The 24,499-nt window shown below is 46.9% G+C and overlaps 1 protein-coding gene across 1 annotated transcript in view; it reads left to right on the top strand.

Moving 5' to 3' along the window:
* Window positions 1–24,499, top strand: part of CTIF (cap binding complex dependent translation initiation factor) — a 152,368-nt gene that overhangs the window by 37,501 nt on the left and 90,368 nt on the right. Inside the window, exons 4-7 of the mRNA XM_082497404.1 lie at window positions 9,181–9,303; window positions 13,699–13,772; window positions 14,668–14,772; window positions 19,124–19,199. Of these exons, the coding sequence (XP_082353530.1) occupies window positions 9,181–9,303; window positions 13,699–13,772; window positions 14,668–14,772; window positions 19,124–19,199 (378 nt within the window). The remainder of the gene's footprint in view (window positions 1–9,180; window positions 9,304–13,698; window positions 13,773–14,667; window positions 14,773–19,123; window positions 19,200–24,499) is intronic.

A 24,499-nucleotide genomic window follows, 5' to 3' on the forward strand; every position in this document is an offset into this window, starting at 1 on the left:
AAGAGTGATGCTTTCCTGACTCAAATCAATGCAGCCCTGACATATTCCATCTGCCTGGTGCCGCGCTCTCTTTTGTTTCAACTTATAGGTTGTTTCTTTTTGTTGTGGTTTTTTTTTTTGTTGGCATTTTTTTTTCCCTGGGAATTAAACCTATCTCCTCCAGCACAGAGCTTGTTTTCTATATACAAATCACATTCGCCGATGCCCAAGCTGTTTTCCCTGCGTTTGGGCTCTTTCCCAGCCTGCAGCGGAGCTAATAATTATCTCTCTCCATGTTGGGCTTCCTTTAACAGCGAGTAACAAATTTTCCTTGGCACCGAAGAGGAGCTGCAAGCTATTGTTCTTCTGTCCAGGCAAGCGTTTCTCTTGCTGTTACTGATGTACGAGTGAAACGCTGCTGGTGAGAATTAGGCTCAGTTTATTACCATTTCTGGCTGTTGATTTTTCACTAGTAGCTTTAAACATTAAAAAAAAAAAAAAAAGTCATCCATTAATAAGGTGTTTGTCTTGCATGTCAATTTAAAATCACTCTTCAAACCTGCGAAGGAAAAAGCTGGCTAATCATTTCCCAGGGGATGTTGTGGCTTTTTTTTGTTGTTGTTCTTGTTGCAATTTTATATGGATTTGGGGGGGGTTGGTTGGAAAATCGAATTCTTGTTTCTCCTATTTTATTTCCAGCTGAGATTTCTGCATTGCCGGTTGTGCAATAGGCACCAGTCTTAGTTGAAAAATGCTCGGATGCGAGATTTCTGCTGGCTTCAGCTATGAAAACGTGGGTTATGTATTGGTGATCATGATATGCCTCACGCAGTTCTAACCTGACGATCAGAAAGGGCATTTATATGGAAATTCAGGTTAGTCCTGAAAATATAATCAGCATCTGATTCCTTTTCTGCGCAGGCAGAGTAGTTCGAGGCCAAAAGTAATTGGCTTCCTAAATGTTATAGGGGAGCCTAGAGTGAAGTGGACTTCCCCATGCCTGAAAATCCCGCTCTGCATCCCAAAGTACCTGATGCCTCTGAAATTCTTGTCTGTGGGATCCAGCAAGGTTAAGGCAAATAAAAGAAAGATATTTTTTTCGCTGTATAGGTGTATTATGTATTTATATAGACGTTTATATATGTGTGTATGTAAGCATCCACAGTATAAGTGTGGGGCTGAGAACAATTCCTGGATAATGTGCAATTTAAGGGTAAATATAAGGTCTCTTGATGCAACCTGCAGTCCAGGATATTCCTAAATTGCTGGTTTTCTGACACTGTCGGGTATCTCTGGGAAAGACCACCCCAGACTTGCCCTGCTCTTATACTCCTTGATGGGACATCTGCTATTAGCAGCTGTTGGAGAATTGGCTGGCACTGTGCATCCCATGCAAAGCAGTTGCTTAAAAATGGAGAAAATTTCCCCTGGAAACCTTTTCCTCTGGTCTTTCCAATTCTCTGGCCATGTGGCTGTGAGAAGACGGTCTGCTCGTGGAAGATCTCATGAGATACGTTTCGTGAACTCCTGGTGCGATGAGAAAATCCCGGCCTCGTAATTACATTCAGCTCATCTATAATTCTCCTTGTTTCCTACTGTGAACGCTTTCGTTTGCTGCATGGCGTTGCCGTGCTCCGCTAAACCCCGCTGCATTTGAGCGATACCCCCCAGAAGGTCTGCTAGCACCGTGTGAGCCTCTGGGGTGAAGACCACTCCATCGATGCACGCAAAATACTATCTGAGCACCATAGTTAAATGCGGAAAGTTTAGATAATGGAATCATTTTAAATCTTTTTATGTTTGGACATATTTTTTATTTTTTTTCCAAAAAGACCCGGTGGGAAGATTTTATATAATACTTTATTTGCATTCCCCTTGTGAGGCTGTTGCAAGTAGGCAGCTCTTTGATATATTTCTGAAAGCGATTCATTAAGTAAAAGACTTCTGGTATGGTATGTATTTAGAGAGCCAGCGGAGCTCTTGGTACATGAAAGACCTGGCAGCAGCTCCGTCCCAGGCTCCCCTTATGGAAAGGGCATTAACAAAAACCAGAGCGACTCTGCGGGTTTTGTCCCATTTCTCCGGGCGGTGGGGGGAGGGAGTGTTGAAAATCCTCCTTCCTGGCCAAGTCCATCCCTTTCCCCATGGTGGCTGGCTGTCACCCATCGTCACCAAGCAAAAGCCTGCCTTGTTGGCAGTAAATAGGAGTGCAGTTTATTTTACTGCTTATTTGCATGTGTGTCCGCATCCCACTGGCTGCAGCAGGGACTTGTTGCATGGTTGGGGACCTCAGAGGCTTCTCCAGCTGATGGTCATATTGCCTATCTACTGAACAGTGAAGGAGCAGGGAGGGTGTGTGGATCCCGTCTGGATTATCCTACACTTTGCCAGTAGCACCCTTCTGCTGTCCTGGACAAGCAGCTGGTGGTGGAGGAGATGGCTTGGTTTGCCTTCCAGTTAAGCCAGTAGAAAGAGCAGCATGTTTGTGGTGTGCAGAGGTGGTGGGTTGCCACTCTTGGGCATTGATTGGAGAGGACTACCTGGCCGGGGTCAAGAGCATCCCAAGGGCTGTGCTGACAAGTCAACAGTGTAAGATGTTGAGTGTCCTGTGCTGTTGGGTAGCGTGGAGATGTAGAGGGCTTTGTAGGGATTGTGTGCCATTGTCACCGAGCCTGGCACGTTCTGCACAAGGATACCTGAACCCAAGCCCAAGCCGTGCTGATAAGGAAAGCATGAGAAGTTCCCACAAAATCAAAGCTAACATCACGTTAAACTATCTTCCATGTGTCCGTGGCTCAAAGTAGCACAGTGCTGGGCTAGTGCCAAAATGTTTCCAGGTGGGAGATGCTTCGCGTCGTGTGAGTTCAGGCTGTAGGCAGAGGACATCTGACCTGCCTTCCTTTGGGGAGGTGCAGCTGGGGAAGGCATCTTTTGACTGCTGCGTGTGGGCTGAGAGCAGAGCAGATCCACTCAAACCTTTCGGGTCCCTCTTTCACGTGTCTCACCTGAACCTCCAAACCCTCTCTGATGACGAGTGCTTGGCTTCCAACCATATGAAGCCATGGCTGGAAAAGCTGCTACGTTGCCAAAGCAAAGGCAATAGTGGGGATGGGGCGACGTGTGAAGGTTGTCTCTTGGGGAACTGCAGATTTCAATGCGCAGTGAAACTTATTTTGGGTTGTTGTTTGGTTTTTTTTTTTCACTTTCTATAAAATTATCGGCGCAGATTTCTCTTGCGAGTCCAGAGATTATTTTTTTTTTGCAGTGCTGCTTCACCGCCTGGGGTCAAACACGAGGAAATGCTCCCCGATGGATGCTGCAGAGGCAGGTGGGAAAGGAGCACGGTCTCAGGCAGTGGCCACGTCACTAGGTCAAGAGTTGGACTCAGGCTGTTGCGACCAGCACCGCCGTCGTGTAAACCTCTCAAGTCAGCGGTGAAGTCGTCCGCTTGCCAGCTTAAATCCGCTGACATCAGCAGGCAGCGTATAATGCCCCAAATCCTTGACTAACCAGATCAGTGCTGGAGAGTGGGTGGGTGCTGCTTGCGAAGAGGCTGGCAGGATCTCTCGACCGAAGATTTAATTCGTTTCCCCGTGCTGGTTAGACAGCCCGTGTCTGGATTTAGTCGCCCAGCCTTGGGTCTGGATCTGAAGCGCAGTGGTTTTCTCGCCGAGCGAAACGCGAGGGATGATCCTGGGGGTAGTTTGGGGTTCTCCATCTCGCCGACCCACTTGTGTCATAGCCCAGGGCCAGTTTGTACACTGAATTTGGTTGAGGTTGGCCACCGTGCTGAAGACCTGTTGGGACAAGTGGGTGCTGGCAGATGCTGCAGTCACCACTGTCTCGTTTCCAAAAGAAAAAGAGAAAGTGAAAGACAGGGAGTTACTTTGAGGCTTTGCCAGTGAATACAGGTTGGTGTAGCCCTGCCTGACGGGGGACGAACTTAAATCTTTAAGTGGGGTGAACTGCCCATGATCAAAGAGCAACTCTGAAGAAACCAGTCACTTAATGGTTTTCTGCCTGTAATTGCCGTGTGACACTCCCTCCATGAAGTGAATGCAGCCCTGTTCAATTACGGTCAGAGAGGACTGCTGAGAAAGAAATCGAGTCCTTTAGCTAATATATAGGTTTAACTTTCTCTGGGACTTCTGTTTGGGATAAACCTCGTGAAGCAGCACCGCCCTGTGTGAAGCAGACACCTGCTTGAGTGTCTGAAGGTATGGGAGTGAAATGCTTCACTGCTTTGCTGCCTAATTTAGAACTGTTGCTGCTTACCAAGGATGGAGGAAGGTGTCTTCTAGGCCTGGCGTCACTGGTGACTCACATGGGAGGACGTCTTGTCACCCTCAGTTTCCATTTGTGTAGAGCAAACAGGGTGATGCTGGTCTGCCCACTGAAAGGAGAGCTTCCCACGCTCTAGTTCCGTGAAACTTGCAGTAGCCGAGTTAGCTTTGAGGTCTCCATTCTTCTTCCAGATTTGGTTGAATAGGTCAACAAGTGCCGAAGCTCTTGGCGGGAAAGGGATGACGGAGCCATTTCCTCCAAGGCTTGGGCAGGGGTTTGCTGCTGGGTTTCTGTGGCACGTCAAGTTCTCGGTGCCGTTCTGAGTGCTCTCAGTGCTCCTTCGCATCTTCATCCTTATGCGTAAACAAGGTATCTAGCACATCCTTGGCTTATGTGTCTCTTCTGATATTGTCCAGAAGGAAGACAACCACACAGGTTTGGCCCTTTCCTGGGGAGTCCAGAAAGATCTTCTAGGCTTAACCTCCAACTCCCAAGCCCATCAGGTCCTTCAGTCCTGTATTGTGGCACAGGTATAGGTAAAACCTTACTTTTCCTGATGGGAGAAAAGCTCTAAGTGATGGTTGGTGTCCCTTCTGCTGTGCCTTTACCGAAGCATTGAGCAGGTACCATACCGGATTGGAGAGGGCTGGAGAAGGTGGACATGGACCTGGGGAGGGAAGGAGCAGAGCCAAAGTGGTTGGGCTTTCTGCATGATACTTTTATAGAATCATAGACTGGTTGGAGTTGGAAGGGACCTTAAAGATCATCTAGTTCCAAGGGTAAGTTTTTTTCTGTTTTTCTCATAGCTTTATGCAATACGTTGAGAAGATAAAAGCTAGAAATTTGTCTCTACTAAAATGTTTAGAGTAATCTCATGTTTTTTTTTTTTCTTAAAAGGTGCATTTTAAATTATTAAAACAATTAAATCATTATTTTTCCATAGAAAAATTGGAGTGGTTATTTTTGAATAGGTCTAGAAGAGCAGGGAGATACTTGGAGTCCATTGTCAAAATTCTGCATAACTGGAAGATTTTGCTGCAGCACAAAGTGGGTGTGTGAAAACCTCTCCTGCAGAAAAACCTCAAAAAGGACCTTTTCCATGATAGCTGTCTTCTGTTCTGACCAAGATTAAGACTCAAAGTTTGGGAGTCATTTGAAGGACACTCCACAACTTGATCTAGGGAGCTCCTTGGAGGTGCAGTGGTGAGAGCGTTATTAACGCTGGAGGATATCTCAAAGGCTTTTGTGTCCTGGGAAGTCCTGTAGCTTTCTGAGTTGTTTTTTTGTGGGGTTTTTTTTGGTTTTTTTTGTTTTTTTTTCCTTTTTCTCTGGCCCACCTTAGGCCGTGAATGCTGTACATCGAATACTGAAATTTTTACATACAATTGAACACGAGTCCCTTCAAGAATCCACTGATGTCTTCAGGCCACTTAAAGCTTGTGGTATTTCTGTGGTTGGTCTACACCTCTATGGTTGGTCTGCACCTCTACGGACACAACCAACTTCACCCATACTTGTCATCACTGAGAGCAACCACGTGGGTGGTCACTGCGTTTCCGTTTATTGCCTGTGCGTTGGGGAAAGTTAACGCCTTTTCCTGCAAATGGGATTTTCAAACTTGCACCGAAGCAGCAGAAAGTATTAACTCTTGAGCTGGCAAAGGGAGCCGGGCTTAATTAGTTCATGCCTCAAAGAGCTAGCTGCGAAGGTGAAAATTGCAGTGTAAGTGAAACATATGATTATTGCTAATTAAAATGCAAATGTTAGATTTGACAGCTACTTTCCGAAGGAGGGTGGCTGGCAGTGTGAATGTGCACAAGCCTCGCTGTTCCCAAGAGGGTGCGGAGCTTGGCCAGAAGGATTGGCATTTTATTTTTAAAATAATATAAAGATTAATAGGGTGTGATTAAAAATAAGGAATGTGAACAGGGAGAAGACCCCATTCCACCAGTTAGAGCCAGGAGCTGGCAATCAGTCTCTGGAGGGGGTGACATATCCCTCCAAACCCCAAAGTGTGGCTCAGAGGTCCCATCTGCTGGTGAACGTAGACCATGAATGGTAGGTGGAGGAGCCCAAATAAGAGCTGGGAACAAGAGTTTAAGGGTTGTTTGGGATATTGAGAGAGACTAAGAGAGTCTTGGTCTTTTGAGGGCACAGCAGAGAGTAACGGTGTTAGATGATGGGGGTTTGGGTTGGCAGGAGGCAAGGGCATGAGATGGAGAATTTCATGCCCTTGTAACTGTTTCTTTAGCTTTTATCAGAGCTGCGGACAAATCTGTTCCTACAACACACTGAATTAATTTAGCAAGAGCGCTGTAGGGGAGACATATAGGTGGCCACACTACGGCATGGAGGGTGAGCAGTACCACATCTCACCGCCACGGAGCCTCGGCTTTCTGCTGAAGTCCAGATGCCTGTATTGGGTTTGGGATGGGAGTTTTATGGTTTTTGAGATGATGCTGGTGGAGGGGTTTTGTTGCTTGGTTGATATTTTTTAAGGAACGATCATTACCCGCATACTCTTGCCCACTGGTCATCACCCATGAGGTTGGTATGAGCTTGCAGAGGGGGTTCATTTTAGCATGAAAGGGCTTTACTAGAGGACACAAAGCCACCAGAAACGTCTTTCTCTTCTGGAGATTTGAAACCCCATCAGTAAGGTAGCAGTAAAAAGTTGTTCATCTTTGGCAATTAGAAGTTTAGGTAAAATATTGAGCTTGACTGTGCAGGTGAGTTTGAACATGAGTGAGTTTAGGCTGTACTTGGTTGGGCTGTTTCAGCTTCGACAGAAGTTTCAACAATTTTTAGTTCAACATATTTTTTTTTTTTATTTTTTAAATAATTTGGTTTAAAATATAAATATTAATAGGGTGTGATAAAAATAAGGAATGTGAACAGGGAGAAGACCCCATTCCACGAGTCAGAGCCAGGAGACAAGCTGATTTAGTAAAAAGGTACCTGTTATTTTTATCCAACTGGTTCGTGCCGTATCTGCTGGCTTGTCTCGGTGAGTTTGGACATTGATGCATGGTGGTACCAGTCTCCCCGTTTCTCATAAGGGTTTTATTGTGGCCAGCCGCGTTTCTGGAATTTGCATAACATCAAGTTGTCTGCAGGCAACCGTGACCAAAAGTTGGGTCAACTGAATATAACCGGACGGTGATGTTTATTTTCAATGTCTCTTTTGAAGCAAAAGGTGCATATGCTGACTTGGTCTCATTGTAGCATTTGGCGCAGAAATTTTTCATATGTGGATGAAGATGATGTTCAGTGTGTAGGATACAGTAAACTGGTAATTCATCCTTTGAACATCTAGGTGGTGAGGGTTCATTTTTTCCCAACCACCTTTTCCGTTGGTGCGCGTCTTTCCCACGTCAAATGAGATGTTTCTCACTTCTCGGGATGCCTACAAGACCAGCTCTTCCCCAAGGCTTCCCAAAGTGGCCACCTGCCCGTGTCTTACAAGTGGCATCGATGAAGTTTCATTTCCCTTCAGGCCAATTTGACAACGGCCTTAACTTTGTGCCACTTGGAATTTCTCAGCCACTGGGAAATTCAGGTCAGGGTGCGATGAGGAGGGAAGAAGGTGCTTTCTACTGTTGTTGTGGTTATTCCCACCACGTGTTACAACCTCTCAAATTTCATCTATATACAACAAAAGACCTCCTCTTTTGAAGTCAGTAACGATTTTGAGCTATAGCAACCACGATATATTTAAGCTTGCTTGAGACTTGCTAGGTTTGAGGGTGGACAACTGGAGCAATGGAGAAACCAGTACTGAATGCATTTTGCTTCCGGTCCCTCATGTTGAGTAAATATTTACACGTTTCATGTTCACTAAGGTCTGTGCTGGACCACTGGATAGCATCACTTTATTAGGTAGCTTAGGGTCTTCTGGGCAGCTGTCTCCTTGCCCCATCCAGCCCAGTGGTAGAGCTGAGACGTGGTCTGTGCCCCCAGATTAGTGACCTGGACTTGTCTTAGCCAGTGGCAGTGTCCACAGGGGCTCGTGTAGCCCCACAACGATATCCGAGACATGAGAAACCCTCTTTAAGCATCAGCTCTCGTACCAGTCCTGAAACACATTCTGCCCTTTGTATTTCCCAGTTTTTCAGAGTACCTGAAAGAGTTGACTATTCTGCGCTCTGTGATTTAATGTTTTTCTAATCATCTTAGGTCACTTCAAAGGTCTTTCCCAAGCCTCTGAGCAAAGCTTTTGGAGCAATTACCCTGACAATATCCGCCTTTCTCCCCAAGCACCTTGTGGGATGTTTGGGTAGATAGGGCCGGTCAGGTGAGTTATTCTGGTTTTCGGATGACTCATTTTGCCCTGAGGGCTGTCAGCTGAACAAGAAACCTGCGGGTTGCTTGACAGCAGAACAAGTGTTAGGAAAATAAAGGAGAGTATTGGGCATGGCTCCTTAATAGGCAAAAATTGATTTGGGCTTGGGAGGGGAATTAAGGGTATGGATATAGAATAGAATAGAACTGAACTATTTCAGTTGGGAGGGACCTACAAGGATCATCTAGTCCAACTGCCAATTCGGGACTGATCAAAAGTTAAAGCAAGTTGTTAAGGGCAGCATCCAAATGCCCTTAAGCAGTTTTAGAGGCTGTGGGGTTACTGAAATGCATAATCCTCCTGAAGACAGAACGAGGTAAGTATTATTTTTCCCCGTGCATAGACTAGAGCCAAATCTTATCTTCATTGAAGCCTCCCACGATGTCATCCCTTTGCAATGTGTCAACACAACATGTTAAAAAACTCTTGAGAAAGCCCCAAAATCAGGGTGTTGGGTGTGGGCATGGTTTTGTAGGTCTGGGAGCTGGAGCTCTCCTGGCTCACGAGATCAGTGTTTTTTTCTGGGTGTGGGACGGCGTTGCCCTTGACTAAAGCGAGCTGTTTGTTGTTTCCAGGGAGAGTGGGATCACAGCAGCAGTGGGAGCGCAGGATCCCGGCCGGGGTCGGGCTCCAGGCGTGGGTCTGGATCCAGATCTGGCAGCCGCGGGAGAAGCAGCCAGTTCAGGCAATCAACCAAGGTATACCTGGTAGCAACGTGCCAAAGTCGTGTCCTTTGCTTGCTGTTTACTGGAGGCACTCTCCTAATGATGTGTTTTGTGTGTTTGTCTACACGTAGGGTGTGAGTGCGTGTCAATTATGAAGGACACCTCAGAGACCTACTTAATTCACGCGTAATGTGTGACCCGGCTGCTGTGGGCTGTAGCTTTCCTTCAGCCTCCAGAAGCCCGTTGAGGTGTGCCGAGTGCCTTAATATTGGGAAAGAAGTCCCTAGTCAGCTAGTTTAGTGCAAAGGAAATTAGTTTTGTTTTTTTTTCCTCTCTATTTGAAGTCTTGAAGTATTTTAATTTGGGAAATTAAGAGATGTCTGTAATTATTTTTTGGCAAATCTTCCTTAGAAGTTGATATATGAGTGGGTACCACATGTTAAATGTGTGACCTTGAGTCCGGCTGCTTTCCGTGGGAGCCATCAGCCAGGCTAGATGGCGAGTTTCCTTCCTGCCCTGCAAAAGACTTGAAGGCTTTGCTTTGGATTTCTTTTTAGATCCATTCCTTGAACTCAGACCAGGGACCTCTTCTGCGTGTTCTAGTCAGCCTCTGTTGTCCTCTCTCCTCTTGGAGTTGCTCTGCTTTTGCACACATGAGCATTGATTTTGCCGGAAGTGGAGGATGGACCCTGGGAGATTTGGGGCCAGTGGTCAAAGTCATGGTCCATTCATTCATCTCCTGCATCCTGGAGAGCTTGAGGAAATAGCCTGTCCTCCTACGCCATGCTGTGGTGGGAGAGGACCTGCAGAACCGTGTTGTTGCTGGAAAGTGATGGTCCTTTCTGGAGGAGTGAAACTCGACATATCCCTTTTCCTTTGAGCAGGGATAATAATGTCTTCCTCAAAACGTATATATTTTTCTTATGAAAACTTGCAACTTTCAACAAGAAAACCTTTAATCAGAGCCTTTTCAGGCAGCTTAGTATCTGTCTGTCCTTTTTGTTTACTACCAAAAGTGCAGCCAGGGATTGTAGGCAGCTGAGAAGGAGGAAAAGTGGGGGAATCTTCTCCAACGTAGAACTGAGAAATGCTGAAGTAACACATGACACAGGATAATCCCTGAATTTTTACCACGGACTCAGCCGACTGCTTGGCATTGTTCTACATGAATGCCAAGCACAGCGATGAGCTAACGCCGTTGCAATCGCGTGACGAAGAGCATGATTTTGGATTTGTAGTGGTTTGCTGGAGGCTGGTAATGAGGAGCGGCGAGAGGAACCGGTGGGACGCTGAGCTGGGCTTTGAAAAGCTGCTGCGTGCATACGAATGCTGACTTTGTGGGGAATTTGCTGAAGCTGCATGCATGGGTAAAGAGTCAGAGTCCACGTGGCCGGTGGCGTGGTCCGTCCCTGTGTTTGTGTGGGCAGCTACAGGGGTTGGGCGACAGCGGATGGAGATACGTGTGCTCACAGGGACAGAGGTTATGGCCGTGCATTTAAACCATACTGGGTGAAGGATCAGCTTTACCGGATCTCTGGTCATTCAGGGTATTTATGTTGTTCTTGTCAGTGTGTCTCTCAATCATCGTTCCTGGTGGCTTAATTAATTTTCAGCAGTACTAACCCCTTTGCGGTGAAAATTATTATCTAAAGCTGCGGGTTGGGTCATTGGGAGCTTCAAGTTAAAACTGCTTACGGTTATAATCGCGGTCCTGGGGGAACTGACAGCAAGTCATTTCTTTTCTTAAATACATGCATTATTTTTTTTTTTTTTTTTTTTTTTTGTCCCTGGGCTTCAGAATTGGCTTTTTTTAAAGCCTTATTATTAAGTCTTGGTACCGTGCTGTGAGCATTTTAGTGAGCGTCCTGCAGCGCAGATGCACTTGAGCAGCAAGCACGCTCCTTGCCTTGTGAGTCGAGACAGAAACCGGTTATAAAGACAGGTCATCGAAGACCGAAACGAATTCTCAAAATGACCGTAGTGACTCACAACTTAATGACAAGGTATGTTATCGTTTGGCCCCGGCGCCGTCTTTATGGAGTCTGGCTAATGCTTGGAGCGTCTCCAAGAGTTCATGGGGACATCATCTAGGAGGCCCAGGAGTTGCAGCCCGGTTTGGGTGCTGCACCCAACCGCTGCCTAGAAGGTTGCGCTCATCTGACCTTCTGTACCACCTGAACCATCGCTGCGTTTTCCCCTAATTGCCGGGATTAGGCTGACCCACCTGTGCTCACGGCTAGAGCACCGATGAGCTGATGCGCCAAGGAGATGCGGGGTGGCTGGGTGGGACAACTTGTGCTGCCTCTGCTTACACCGCGGATTCGGAGGTGTCGGTGCCAAGGCTCTCCCTCCACATCCAAACAGATCTCAAGCTGAACATCGGAGGGTCATGGCGAGACGCTTTATTTCAGGGCTGAAGAAGGGCTCTTAATAAGTCCTGCTCCAAGCTGGATTTGGGCAACAATTTTAGGACATAACCTGTTGCATTAGGAACCCACTCTGTCTTAAATTTTTGCTATTTAGTATCTTTATTGCTGATTTGTCTGATCTGCATTGCAGCTGGTTACATGTTCCCATTCTTTCTCCCTGAACCCAAATACTTTACTCTTAAGAAATCCTATTTTAGCTGGCTCATTGACGGTTACTTAAAATATCCCATATCCATAGGAAATGGAAAGAGAAATGGATTTGTCTGCAGGAAGAGGTATCTCTTCTTTTGGTGATAGCTATAAAGACCCGCGCATGTGAATTTTCATTTTGCTGCATGAGGTTGCTTCTAAATATTTATAAAACTAATTTCTGTCCTTGGTGGGAGAAAATTTTGCTTATATTTGCTTAAAATAAAAGCTCTGCTTCCATAACTGATCGTAAGAATTCTATATGTTCCTGGTAGTTCGTTTCTGTGCAGAGACAAGTTGACCTGCAGATGCCCAGAGGTTGAAATCATAATCTATGGACCCCTTGGAGAAGACAAAAAAAGGGAGCGATGTGGCTGGTTTTGGAGTATCTGGGGTCTAAATCGATGGTTGTGCTGGGAATGGCTGTGAAGTCCGACCATCTGTAGCGTGCACCAAGGATGCACATCCTGCTCGTTGGGAAAAACTGTTCACTGCGTGGGCAGACTGAAGTCTGAGACTTCATTAAGAAATAGGCACATTTTTATGAGTTTGTAGCATCTCGGTTGTTATTATTAATATTATTTGAAAATAGCAGAAATTATAGGATGGGGAATATATGGAAGCCGCCTTCTCCAGCACTTGTTTCGCCAGAGTGGGGCCATTTGGGCTGAAATACTTAAATAATCTGAATATGTGTAAGATTATGAATAACCTGAATACGTGTAAGAAGTTTTTGGGGAAAATTGGTAAGATGTGATTCCCTATTTGTAATGCATTTACGTTTCCATCCTATATGAGTCCGAGTCAAGTCTAATTTGAATGATTCAGGCAAAATCCAACCTGCTTTACTTCTTCGCCTGTAAAGGGTGGAGAGGGCAGCCCTCTTTCTGTGGGGAGGACACGCGTAGGCTGATGAGTGCAAAGGGACCATGAAGGATGTGTGTGACGTCTTTGCTTTAGATGCTTTTGCTTCGGGCCACCGGTTTTGCCGAAAGCAGCTGCACGGCAAAATTCAAGGTGCTTTGCAGTTTGCTGGAGGTTTCTCAGAATTCCCACCAGATTATGCTGTGATGGTTTTGCTTCTCGACGGAAGGAACCGTCACCTCAGTGTTGGTGGGACATGTACCAGAATAACCGTGTCAACTCATTTGCTGGTGTGCATGGCAGAGGTGGCACAGTGCAGGGTTCTGATGTCCCCCGCCTGTTGTTAGAGCAAGGAGAAGTCATGCTACCATGACTCCTTGAAGAAGCAAGATGGCTTTCCTCATCCTTGTTGGTGACAGCAAGCTTTGGTAGCTGCTGTTGAAGAGTATCTCCATCCTTGGATATACTCAAAAGCCATCTGGATGTGGTCCTGAGCACCTGTTGTAGTTGGCCCTGCTTGAGCTCGGACCGGATGAGCTTCAGAGGTCCTTCCCCACCTCAACTGGTCTGTGACTCTGAAGCTGGGTGTCTTCGTGGCTGGGATGTCAGCCTGCCTGCTGGAGCTTGGTGGGTCTTGGAGGTTGCGGACAGTGGGGTAGGAGGACAGGGCTGGAGTCAGAGCTGAGCCTACGTGTTGTCTGCTCCGTGTTGTCCACAGCTTTGTGTCCCCAAGGTCCAAACTGTCTCCTTGGCTTCACGGTATGCTTTTGCGGGCGAGGGGCCTCTGAGTTGCAGTGAGCGTGGATTCACATGGGAGTGGAGAAGCCCACTCACAGAGCCAGGACACCTCCGTGGCTGGTGGCAGGAGAGGCTGTGCTGGCCTGTGGCATAGTCCGGATTGCGCCACGTGCCTTCCGGCGAGTAACCGCCTTTCCCTCCCTCCTAGAATGGCAACAAGGAGAGCTCCCTTGACATGCTGGGCACGGACATCTGGGCTGCCAACACCTTTGACTCCTTCAGGTAAGCTGATTTTTAAATGCTTTAAGAGAAAAATGGACTGTGCCCTCTCTCAGCCTTTGCCCGTGTGTCCATCCTGCCCATACCCAGGTGCCAGTGAGTACCCAGCCGCTACTCACATCGCTCCTCCTCCTCCTCCTCTCCATCCCCATTTAGCCCGCGGCACTAAGCACAATCTACTTAAAGCATCCTACGTGCTTAGGAGAGGCCGCTGGGTAGGTCTGTAGTCCAAACATCTGAAACCGGTGCCGATATGATTATTTGTAATCATCCGAAAGCTGCGCAGGCAAGACTTGAGGCAGCTCTGAGCTAATGCTCCGGGATTTTTCTTTTCCATTAATTGTTGGTGTGATTATGCAGCAGCTGCTGGGAAGAGCTCTTCAGCTGCTGCTTCAACACAGGGAAAATAGTGAAATATGCTTTCTGTCCAGTTTTATGCATCTCTGTGCCCGGAGCGCTGCAAGAGTCTGTAGGGGTTGAGTTCCCACCTGGGACTTACTCCAGGCCATTGGAGCGGGCAGGTTGTGCAGGACCAGAGAGACCACCTCCATTGAATGGACCAGGCGGCTACCTGTTTCCATCCCCCCTTGATACAGAGAGCAGATATAGCTAACGGGGCGTGCACTGCATCGTGCTGCATCGTACATCAAAATCATGGGTTTAGAGCAAACGACAGGAGCTCAGCATCTCCAAAAAAAATAGAAGAAATGAGAAGCACGATGCAGCAGCGTGAAGGTTGGAAGCCCGCATCTGTGTGCTCTGCAGCAGGGAGCGGTTCTTCCAGAAGTACCAACTTTCCTTGTCTGCAGGTTCCCATGTGCCCTCTGCTCTTCAGCTTGTTGGTCTTTAATTAGTAGTGGACTTTCTTTCTTTGTCTTTCCCTGTTTTTCTCTCCTAGTGGTGCGACGTGGGACTTACAGCCTGAAAAACTAGATTTCACCCAATTTCACAGGAAGCTGCGAAACACCTCAAAACACCCGCTGCCTCACATAGACAGAGAAGGGTGAGTGCCGTGCATGCGACACCGCGCTCTCCAGCAAGGTCTCTAAGTTCTCCCTTGCAGAGGGAACGCTAGCTTGGTGGCTTGACTCGTGTGGAGGACATGGGGAAGAGGTGCTGGACCACGTACGGGGTTTGGGGATGCTATGATCGGTCTCTCTGGCTCCTCTATCATCCAGTTCTGCGCTGGAGCAAGGCTGCTGACTGTATTTTTGCATTGCTTGGTAGAGCTCAGCCTTTAAACCCCACTGGATCCAAACCTTCTGGATCCAAGTCTCCTATATTTAAACATCTTAATGTTGGAGGAAAGATCCTGGCTTGGTGTTGATCCCGGTTACAGTTCCCGCGAGTGACAGGGCTTCTGCTCTTCTCCCCAGCAAGACTTCAGGGAAGGAGAGAGCATCAATAGGATGTGTGTAGGTCCAAGTGTTCATCCCCTATCTGCTAGTGGTAAAACATCTGCTAGCTGTGAAACCATTAAACAGCTCCTTTTGGTGGTGACAGCCTCCACGATATTGCCACATTCTTCTTGGGTTGTTGGTTGGTCAAGCCAAATAAATACGTGCTAGCTCTGAGCAGTTCACCGATGTCGCTTAGATGGACATCAGTGTTTCTCTGCAGATTCAGAAGCAATTATAGTATGTTGGTTTTTTTTTTTTCTCCCCCGGTCATTTAATTTTGGTGCTTAACGCACTGGCAGTGCTCTTCAGGGCTGCAGGCAGTATTACCTGTCCTGTTATACCAAGTTATGACAACTCATCCGTGACACAACTCACTGCAAATCTCTGCTAAAGAAAAAATAAGAGTAAGAACTCCGTAACCACATTTTATCCCATCAAATTTGTGTCATTTTTTTCCTAGTCATTAATCATTTCTTGCCTGTAGAGGAAGGAAAAAAAAATCAGAACGGGTCTAAAAGATGGGGTTGAGAAGATTGCGGGTGACTTCTCGTTGCCGCATTGTACGTAGGGATGGAAGTCATCTCTCTCAGAAGTTTTTTTCTGTTGGTAAGTTGGTTTTGCCAAAGCAAAGGCCGATGTCAATGCACATCACCCCAGCCCAGGTTCAGCGTCTGCAGGAGGCTCCCGCACCATATAGCGACAGGCAGACTCACACGACTGTATAAGGCTTTTTTTATTTTTCCTGCGCTCTAAGTATTTGCTGCAGGTATACAAACAACGATTTTCAGAATATTTGGAGCAATATAACACTAAATTTCTGAGTGCCTTAGTATTGTTTACTCCCATTTCTACAGACGGGTTTGATAAATGGGATGAAGGGCCCTCTGTAAAATAAGATATAATGTGCTTGTTCCCTGGTTGATGGCATTTGCCAGATGATCCTACACCTACTAGGTAGAGGGAGAATGCAGCAGGGTCTACTTTGTGATCTGCCTCCAGTTCCTGGCGTACTGTGAGTGCCCAGGGTGCAAACAGGTGGAGGAGGCAGTACAGGAGGTGAGATATTTAAACACTCCTAAATATTACAGCTGTAAAAATGGAATAAGAATTAGCGTATACGCAGAACAGTTAAATAGATGCCCTCAGCACAAGCCATGCATCTCCCCAAATGCAGGTCCTATAAGTAACTTGCACTAGAACAGAGGAAGCACAGACAAAATTGGTTTTCTTTAATAACTTTTAAAGTTGTCTCTGTTGTGCGTTCATCAGCTCTGCACGCTGAACGTGTGCGAGCGCAATTCAGCTGGCTGAACCTCCAAGAATCTCCACCTGCTAGCTAAGCATTTTCCCACTTGCTTGAGTGTGTGTGTGGGGGGGTTAACGTGTTAGCTGTGCGATGAAAACTTTAATAGGGAAGAAAAGGGAAGGATGCTCTTCAGAATATGTTTTCTACACTTTAGGTAACGAAAAGACTGTTTTGTTCCTCATCCTCTGCCCAAGGTTGACCATGTAGTTACACTTGAGGTCAATCAACTGGATGCATTTTGCTTGGCAGAAGCGTTTTCCTCCAGAAAGGCATCCGCAAATAAAATCAGATGTCGAGTTTGGTGGTACGCTGAATAATCAAAGTGGGATGGTTAAAGAAAACTGGGGAACTGTACCTCGTTTCTGACCTGAATTTGTCTGCCTTTAATTTCCAGCATTAGCTCTTGCTGTGCTTCTGCTCTTCCAGTTCAAACAATCTTTTGTAGCTCATATTTTCTCTTCATTCCATTTCCCAAGCCCACGTATCACTTTAGTTTTTCCCATACTCGAGGAAATTTCTCAGCCACCTCTTTGAAACGTGACTGCCCGAGCTGCCTGCGGTCCTGTAGTTCAGGCTCGTGCTGCCTGCAGAGGAAAGCTGCCTTCATCCCCCTAATCCCTGCCTCCTCATCCCCTGCCGTCATGCCATATTCCAGCACCAAACATTCACCCTGGGAGCAATCCCCATCCTTTTCAGATAAACTTTTCCTACGATACGCTTGCCCGTTCAGTACCTGCGACTGGCATTATTTGTCCCCAGATATTTGACTTGATTTTTCTCATGTATATATATTTTTATATATACACGCACATTATATTTTTGGCTTTGTAAATCAAAGTCACTATTTCATCTATGAAGGAGGGTCAATTGTTAAACACCTCTGATTTCCCATAAATGAATTAGGGTGTTCATTAAGTGTTTCCATTCAGCTTCATAGAATCATAGGATGGTTTGGGTTGGAAGGGACCTTAAAGATCATCCTGTTCCAACCCCCCTGCCCTGGGCAGGGACACCTCCCACCAGCCCAGGTTGCTCCAAGCCCTGTCCAACCTGGCCTTGAACACCTCCAGGGATGGGGCAGCCACAGCTCCGCTGGGCGACCTGCGCCAGTGTCCCACTAGCCTCAGAATAAACAATTTTTTCTTAATATCTAACCTGAATCTTCCCTCTTTCAATTTAAAACTGTTCCCCCTCATCCCATGGCTCCCCTCCCTGATGAAGAGTCCCTCGCCAGCTCTCCTGGAGCCCCTTTAGGCACTGGAAGGGCCTCGAAGGTCTCCCCGGAGCCTTCTCTTCTCCAGGCTGAACCCCCCCAACTCTCCCAGCCTGTCCTCCCAGCAGAGGGGCTCCAGCCCTCCCAGCATCTTCATGGCCTCCTCTGGACTCGCTCCAACAGGTCCATGTCCTTGTGCTGCTGGAGATAAATTTCTTCCTAATATCTAATCTAAATCTCCCCTCTTCCAGGTTGAAGCCATTCCACCTCATCCTATCGCTCCATGTCCTTGTAAAATGTCCCTCTCCAGCCACCTTGTAGGCCCCCTTCAGATACTGGAAAGCTGCTTTAAAATCTCCCCAGAGTCTTCTCTTCCCCAGGCTGAACACCCCCAACTCTCTCAGCCTGTCCTCACAGCAGAGGGGCTCCAGCCCTCTGAAAACCAACTTGGTTTTCCGGCCTGATTCTTCAGCACGTTCCATATTTCTGCAGTTTTGGAACACATTGCTGTAATTCCACCAAGATCTGTTGTTCTTTGACTTCTAGGCACTGATTGCCTTGATCTGCTGCTATCAAAGTTTCTGTCTAACGTATGTTATTTAACAATATCTGGTCACTTGTTGACCAAAAAAAAATACATTATCATTCTTGCATGATAGAAACAGATCACCTCAGTTGTTTACAAATGCAAAAGGATGATATTTATTGACTATTTTTTCTTCTGTATCATTCCAATCTCTCTGCATCCAGCTAGTAATTATCTTCGGAATTTTTTTTTTCCCTTCTTGATACAAGAAACTCCTTCAGCTGCCAGCTATGCGTTTGGTCTGTCAGTGCATGGCTTTTCACCCCTTTTCTTTTTTTTTTTTTTTTTTTTTTTTGCATTTCAAATTGTATGTTTGTATTTATATCGATTGCTGTTTGGTGTCTGAGATGCTGAGATGTATGTTTGTGCTTGTTCGCCGACACCTTTTTCAGCAGGGGAACAGGAGCTCCCATGGAGACCAGCAAATGAGCAGTGCTTCAAAGAGAACATTTTTGTGTCCTCTTTTTTTTTTTTTTTTTTTTTTTTTTTTTTTTTTGTCCAAGCGGGCTGTGCTTTCGGTTTTACTTGCTCTGGGAATTGAATCGCCCAACTCTACTGCTCAGGACTGCTTTTGGTTTTCTCGCTGCTGCTGTTCCCCAAAGTGTTTGAACGCTGTGCCGGATGGTGCAGGTGGAGAAGACTGGGAAAAGCATTCAATTTTGTATTAATGGCTTTGTGCCCGCGTGGGAGTGTTTTGGAGGCACAGCTTATTGGCTTCAGAGAGCCTCTTTGTTTTCATGAGGGTCCTTTGCAGTAAGAACTAATCTTCCCCATGTGCCATAATAGAAAATTAACTTTGGTTCCAGCGAGGTTTCACTTGGGTTTGTTTTTGTTTTCTTCCTGCCACAGGCTTGGGAAAGGGAAATACGAGGACGGTGATGGCATCAACTTGAACGACATAGAGAAAGTCCTTCCAGTGTGGCAGGTAGGTGATGAGGACATCTCCTGCCTGTGGTGTGGTGGAGACAAGCAGCTCCCTGCCTTACCTTTCCTTAAGAAACCCACCCCAGGAGTGGGAAAGCCTGGGCTGGATGCGCTGAGCCGTGGTCCTGTGGGGTTCGTGATGGAGAATTATATCTGTGGTTTCAGCAAGCCTTGCTGTGAACCTTAGTGCTGGGCAAGACAGTGTGGAGACTTCGTTTGGAGGTGAAACATTGAGGACAGTATACGTATACATATATATATACGTACATGGACACAGGGCTCATATATTTTTAGGAGAAGAGACTCTGAAAAACACCAAGCCTCCTGACAGCTCCAAAATAAATTGCTGCCAGGAAGCCAGCAGTGATGGTGTGCTGACCAAGATGTTTGCCCTATCGGGTGCACATATGTTTATATGGAATGGTCATCTACTTGTACGTTTTCTCCAGCCTATTTCTCCTCCAGATCTGTCTCTACATCCCAGTTTTGGTAGTTCTGGTTTAATGACTTTTGATGCTCGGATGGTGGGGAATGGTAGGATGAGGCCCTCAGTTAAAAAAATCCATTGAATAGGTCAATCTGTCAGCATCATATAATTTTTCACTTTCCAGAGCCCTAGTCCTCAAAGGAGCCGAGTGTCCTGATCTGGACAAGTTTCTGAAGATGCTCAGCGTGTTTTTGCTGAAGTCTCCTCTTTGCCTCCAGAGGGAAGGATAGAGACATCTCACATGCTGTGGTAGCGTTACGCTTTTCAGTGCTGAACAAAGAGCTCGCTGGGCTTCTTGCTCATGCATCATGTGAGGAAAAGCCTTGCTCATCCTGCAAACCATGTGATGGTCTTAGTATTTCTTTTGGGTGAGCTAGCTGGCACTAAGTACGCGAACCAGTGGAAAGAGCAGAGAAGTGCTGCTGACTCTGGCAGTGAGGAACGCTGCCTGCAGCTGCTTTCTGCTTAGTTTCTTCCATGCTTGGTATGCCTGGACTTAAAGTCACAGGGAGAAAACATCAGGTTCAGCTGATACAGACCACAGCAATTCTGCAAAATAGGGTTCTCTTCCCTGGAGAATAATTGGACTTGAGGAATCAAACCATCTTTGGTGCGAGGAGCTGATGTTCTTCTCTAGGGTTTATCTTTTTTTGTAATTGACAGCTGTTAAACAAGCCAAGTCCTCCTGGTCTGGTTGTCATCTCATCCTGTCGTAACACCAGGTTGAGTCCATTGACTCCAGTGGATTAATACCAATATATACCTTATTATCTAGCTTAATTCTTCGTGTGGCAGTAGTGGGAATGCTGGATTTGCTGTTTTGTTTGCACCTCTGGGCAGACTCATGCAATACTACGTTATTTTGGAGACTCGCTTACCTAGGTATGTAGAGTCATGTGTGCCCGTGGGAACTAGGAGCCGGGTAGCTCTGGGTGAGGATTTATCTTGTTTGGCGTTGACAAGTGAAATACTTGCAGACAGCTGGTTTAATCCTGACGTATCATTGTTAACTGGATTTGAATGTGATCGTGCAACGCCGACAGTGATTTTGCTGGTCTTATCCCTTGTTTTAAATGGCTCCGTGGAGCACAGTGCGTGGCAGCATAAGGGAAAATATTTGTGTGAGCCTGTGGAAGAAAAATCTTTTACCTTCCATGAGGCTTTCCCACACTGCAGTTATGTTCGTGTCATATCCTGAAAAAGAGGATTTTCAGGTTGGAGATACATAAACTACTGTTCTGTCTGTTTTTAAGATCTCATGGGTTGCTTACAGCAGCCATGCGTGGATGGAGGGGCCGGTCCGAGCATCCTCCAGCGCGACTGGGCCGGTCCGAGCATCCTCCAGCGCGACTCCAATGCAAATATTTTGCTGTTGAATGTGCTTCAGCAGCTATAGCAGGGTTAAGAGCACCACGTCTGAGAGAGGTAGTGAGTCTTACCTGCAGGCTGCTTTGGAAATTCGGGTTCCTTTGATGGCAAAGTAGGATGGACGCAAGACATGAATCTAGAACCAATTTCCAGTGTACATCCAGGTCTGTATGCCTATCACTACAGAGAGATACAGTGACTCTGTTAATGGATTAAGCAGAATATTCTGGATATTTGGACATTAATATATACATGTGAGTTTTGCTGCTGGAATCTATCCATAGTATTTTAACAAAATTTGGCAAGGAAACCTTATTACTATTTGGCAAATAAAAGGTGAAAAAATAAACAACAAAACCCAAAACAACCTCCCCCAGAACCCTTTTTCGTCACAGCTGTCTGAGAGGAAAAATGCTTGTCGCCAGCTTTTTGTTTTGAAATTGGAGGATGCGTGCATCCCTCTCCTCGGAGATGCTCTCGGCCAGCTCCGCGGCATGGTTCGCTCTGCCACCTCGTGGACACGCACAGGCAGGAGAATCCAGCTCCGCTTTGGTGCAGGGAGCAATTCCTTCACCACAACTGGTATTTTGAAGCTTCCTCCTGCCCCGTCTTTTCAAAGCTCATCTGGGGTGCTTTTTTTTACTGGTAAATAGGTTTTGTTTTGAAAGCTTCATGGTGAGGAGCTCATGAGGTCATTGCTTTGGCTCAGCTCGTGAGCCGTAGCCTCTTCATCTCTCCTTATTCACGGGAGTCTGTAGTTGGATTTGGGCACTGATTCACCTAAGCGCTGCCAAAAAGTGACTTTGGAAGAAAATAATCTTTTGCAGATAAGTATTCCCCATTCATAAGATCCGCTTTTTATTGCACGCTAGGGAGGATCGGTTGTCTGCTGCGCTAGAGAGGCGCAGCTCAGATGCAGAGCCAGTCTTCGTCATCCTCTCCATTTTCACCTCAACTAGTTTGTCGGAGGACACCATGTAACAATTTTGGTGTCGTGAAGACATCATGGTGAGGGCTGAGTCAGTGCATTTTGCTTTTGTTCCCTTTGGCAAACGCTCGGAAAGGCTTTCAGGCTTGGATGTGTCACAGCTGAATACCCCAGTCCTAGATACAGTCTTCAGACTGTGAGCCCTTGACAAAGTCTACACTTACCAGAGAAAACAACCCAAGGGGTCACCTCCTCCAAGATGCCCTCCATCCTCCCTGTGAAGCTCATGAAGGACGCAGGAGGCTGCACGTCACGGGCACATGCTTTGAATGCTGCTAGACACGAGCTGAGAATTTTGGGACACATCCCAAGTGGTTTCTGGACTGGCATCTTGCAGTTGTTGGCTTTCAGTTTGCTGGACTCGTGCCCTTGGGATGGGCTGCCCTCCTTCAAACGGCGTGACTGTGCCTTCCCTGGCCAGCTGCTCCTCGTCTTGTGTTTTAGGAGGTAGAAATTATGTGGCACTTTTGAAAGGCGTACTGGGCTTTACTGGTGCTATGGGATAAACTTGGAAGACGGCATTGATATCATTTGGTTTGGCATCTTAATTGCCTTGCAGCTCATCTCCTTCCATTTCCTTACTGATTTTTGACCCTTTTTGTCATATGCTTGGAGTTACAATAAACTGCTTGTTTCTCTTCTGGCTGCGGTTATCATCCAGCTTCCTTGTTGGATGAAAAACAAGGAAGCAGCTCCTTAGGAGAAAGGCAGAGTCTGTAAGTTGTTCGTGTTCCTGTTAGCCACCACTGTATTCCTGACCTTGTCCAAACAGGCTTAGAAGCACCGGGATTCCTGACTGTGCTGGGATCCCACCTGAAATTAGGCGCCTAACAGGCATCTCTGCCCCCTCTCCTTGGGACTCCTCCTCATTGACAAACATTTCCAAGTCAGACCTTACAATTCCTTGCGGAGACCGTGTGAGTAAAGGTGGGACCTGTCCTTGGGCTGGTCACTTGGGGTTCTGGCATGGACACGTTGGGGCGTGATTTATTGCATCTCAACGTAGAGGTCTAGAGAAGGTTGGATGATTCCTATCTGAGGATACCCATGTCCTTTCCCTGTCAGCTCTGCAAGGAGCCCAGAGGGACCAGCTCACACGTGGGCTTGTTCAGACATGGTAGGTTCCTTAAGAGGGATGAAGCCAACACAGGTGTCCAGGAGGAGAAGGGTAGATCATGGGTGAGCATCCCCTCTGCTGTCACTCTCCATGCAAGGGGACGAGGTCGGTGTCCAGCACTGGTGTGAGAGCTTGCTCCTGGAATGTACAGATCGCTGACCGTTCCAGGGTGGTGGTGGCAGGGGAACAAGTCTCTTTGGATCTCAGGGATGGCTCTTTGGTGGGGTGGTGTTGTTTACTATCACCATACAGAGTCCTCATCCTCTCTTGCTTGCTCTTTCTGCACTACGAGGTTGGGCAGTTCTCGTTTTAGCGGCCTCATTAGCCAGCCCAGATGCCTCATTTTTCAGAGCCTTGGAGACAAAGACGTGGACCTCTTTCAGTAGGCTCTTCTGCACCGGTGGAGCTGGGGTGGGCTCATCCCTCTGTCTGGCGTCCCCTCCCACTGGGAGTGACCTGGTCCATGCGATGTGCCCCGTGTACTGTATGTCCCTCTGCCGCTCATGAGGTCTAAATCTGACACCCTTTACATGTCCACCAAACACTTATGAGTAAGTTGTGGTGGCTTCCTAGGAGCCCTAAACTAGGGGGGATTTCTTCTCCCCGCCCCCAGATCTTGCTGGACTCCATCCAGCGTGTGTAGGCGTGGCATTGCTTTCAGAGAAGGTTTCTAGTCTAACAAACCAGCTTCCCTTATCCCAAGGGTCTTTCCAATAACTGTAACTGCTAAAACCACTGTTGGAAAGTCCCTGTCAAAGAGCCAAGGTTTACTTGAGTATAGGTCACAATGTATTGGGAGTCAGTTCTCCACTGCTGAGTAAAAAGCTTTTGTTTTGTCTTGACTTCCAGTAAGATGTGGTCTCTGTGGTCTGGTTTTTGTAGCATTTAACCTAACTAACTATGACCACCTCCTTGGGCTGAGAGGGCAAACTGCCGTGGTCGCCTGTAACCCCTTCAGCATCGCTCCAATGTTAGAGTTAAGGCCACCGTTGACCAAAGAAGGCAGATGAGACCATTGCCGTCTCCAGAGCACTGGAGAGGAGAGGTCTGGACCAAAGCTGGCTTATCTTCCACGCAGGTCACCAGCTCGCAGGTTCTTGCGAGGCCCAAGCCTGGCCTTTGGCAGTAGAACACAGTCACTGTGAGCCCTGAACCAGGTTATAAATCCCATGTTTTTTATCAGACGTGCAGAAAAGGAGACGTCTTCCAGTGGGTTTTTCAGATTATGATGTTCTTCCATACCATATAGTAGACTTATTCACTCCGCAAAGGAAACACCAGGGAAATGACAGGGAGCTTTGACTTTTCTATCATCATCATCATCACCCAGTTCAAGCAGAC

This window comes from Vanellus vanellus (assembly GCF_965231255.1).
Source record: "Vanellus vanellus genome assembly, chromosome: Z".
NCBI lineage: Eukaryota > Metazoa > Chordata > Aves > Charadriiformes > Charadriidae > Vanellus > Vanellus vanellus.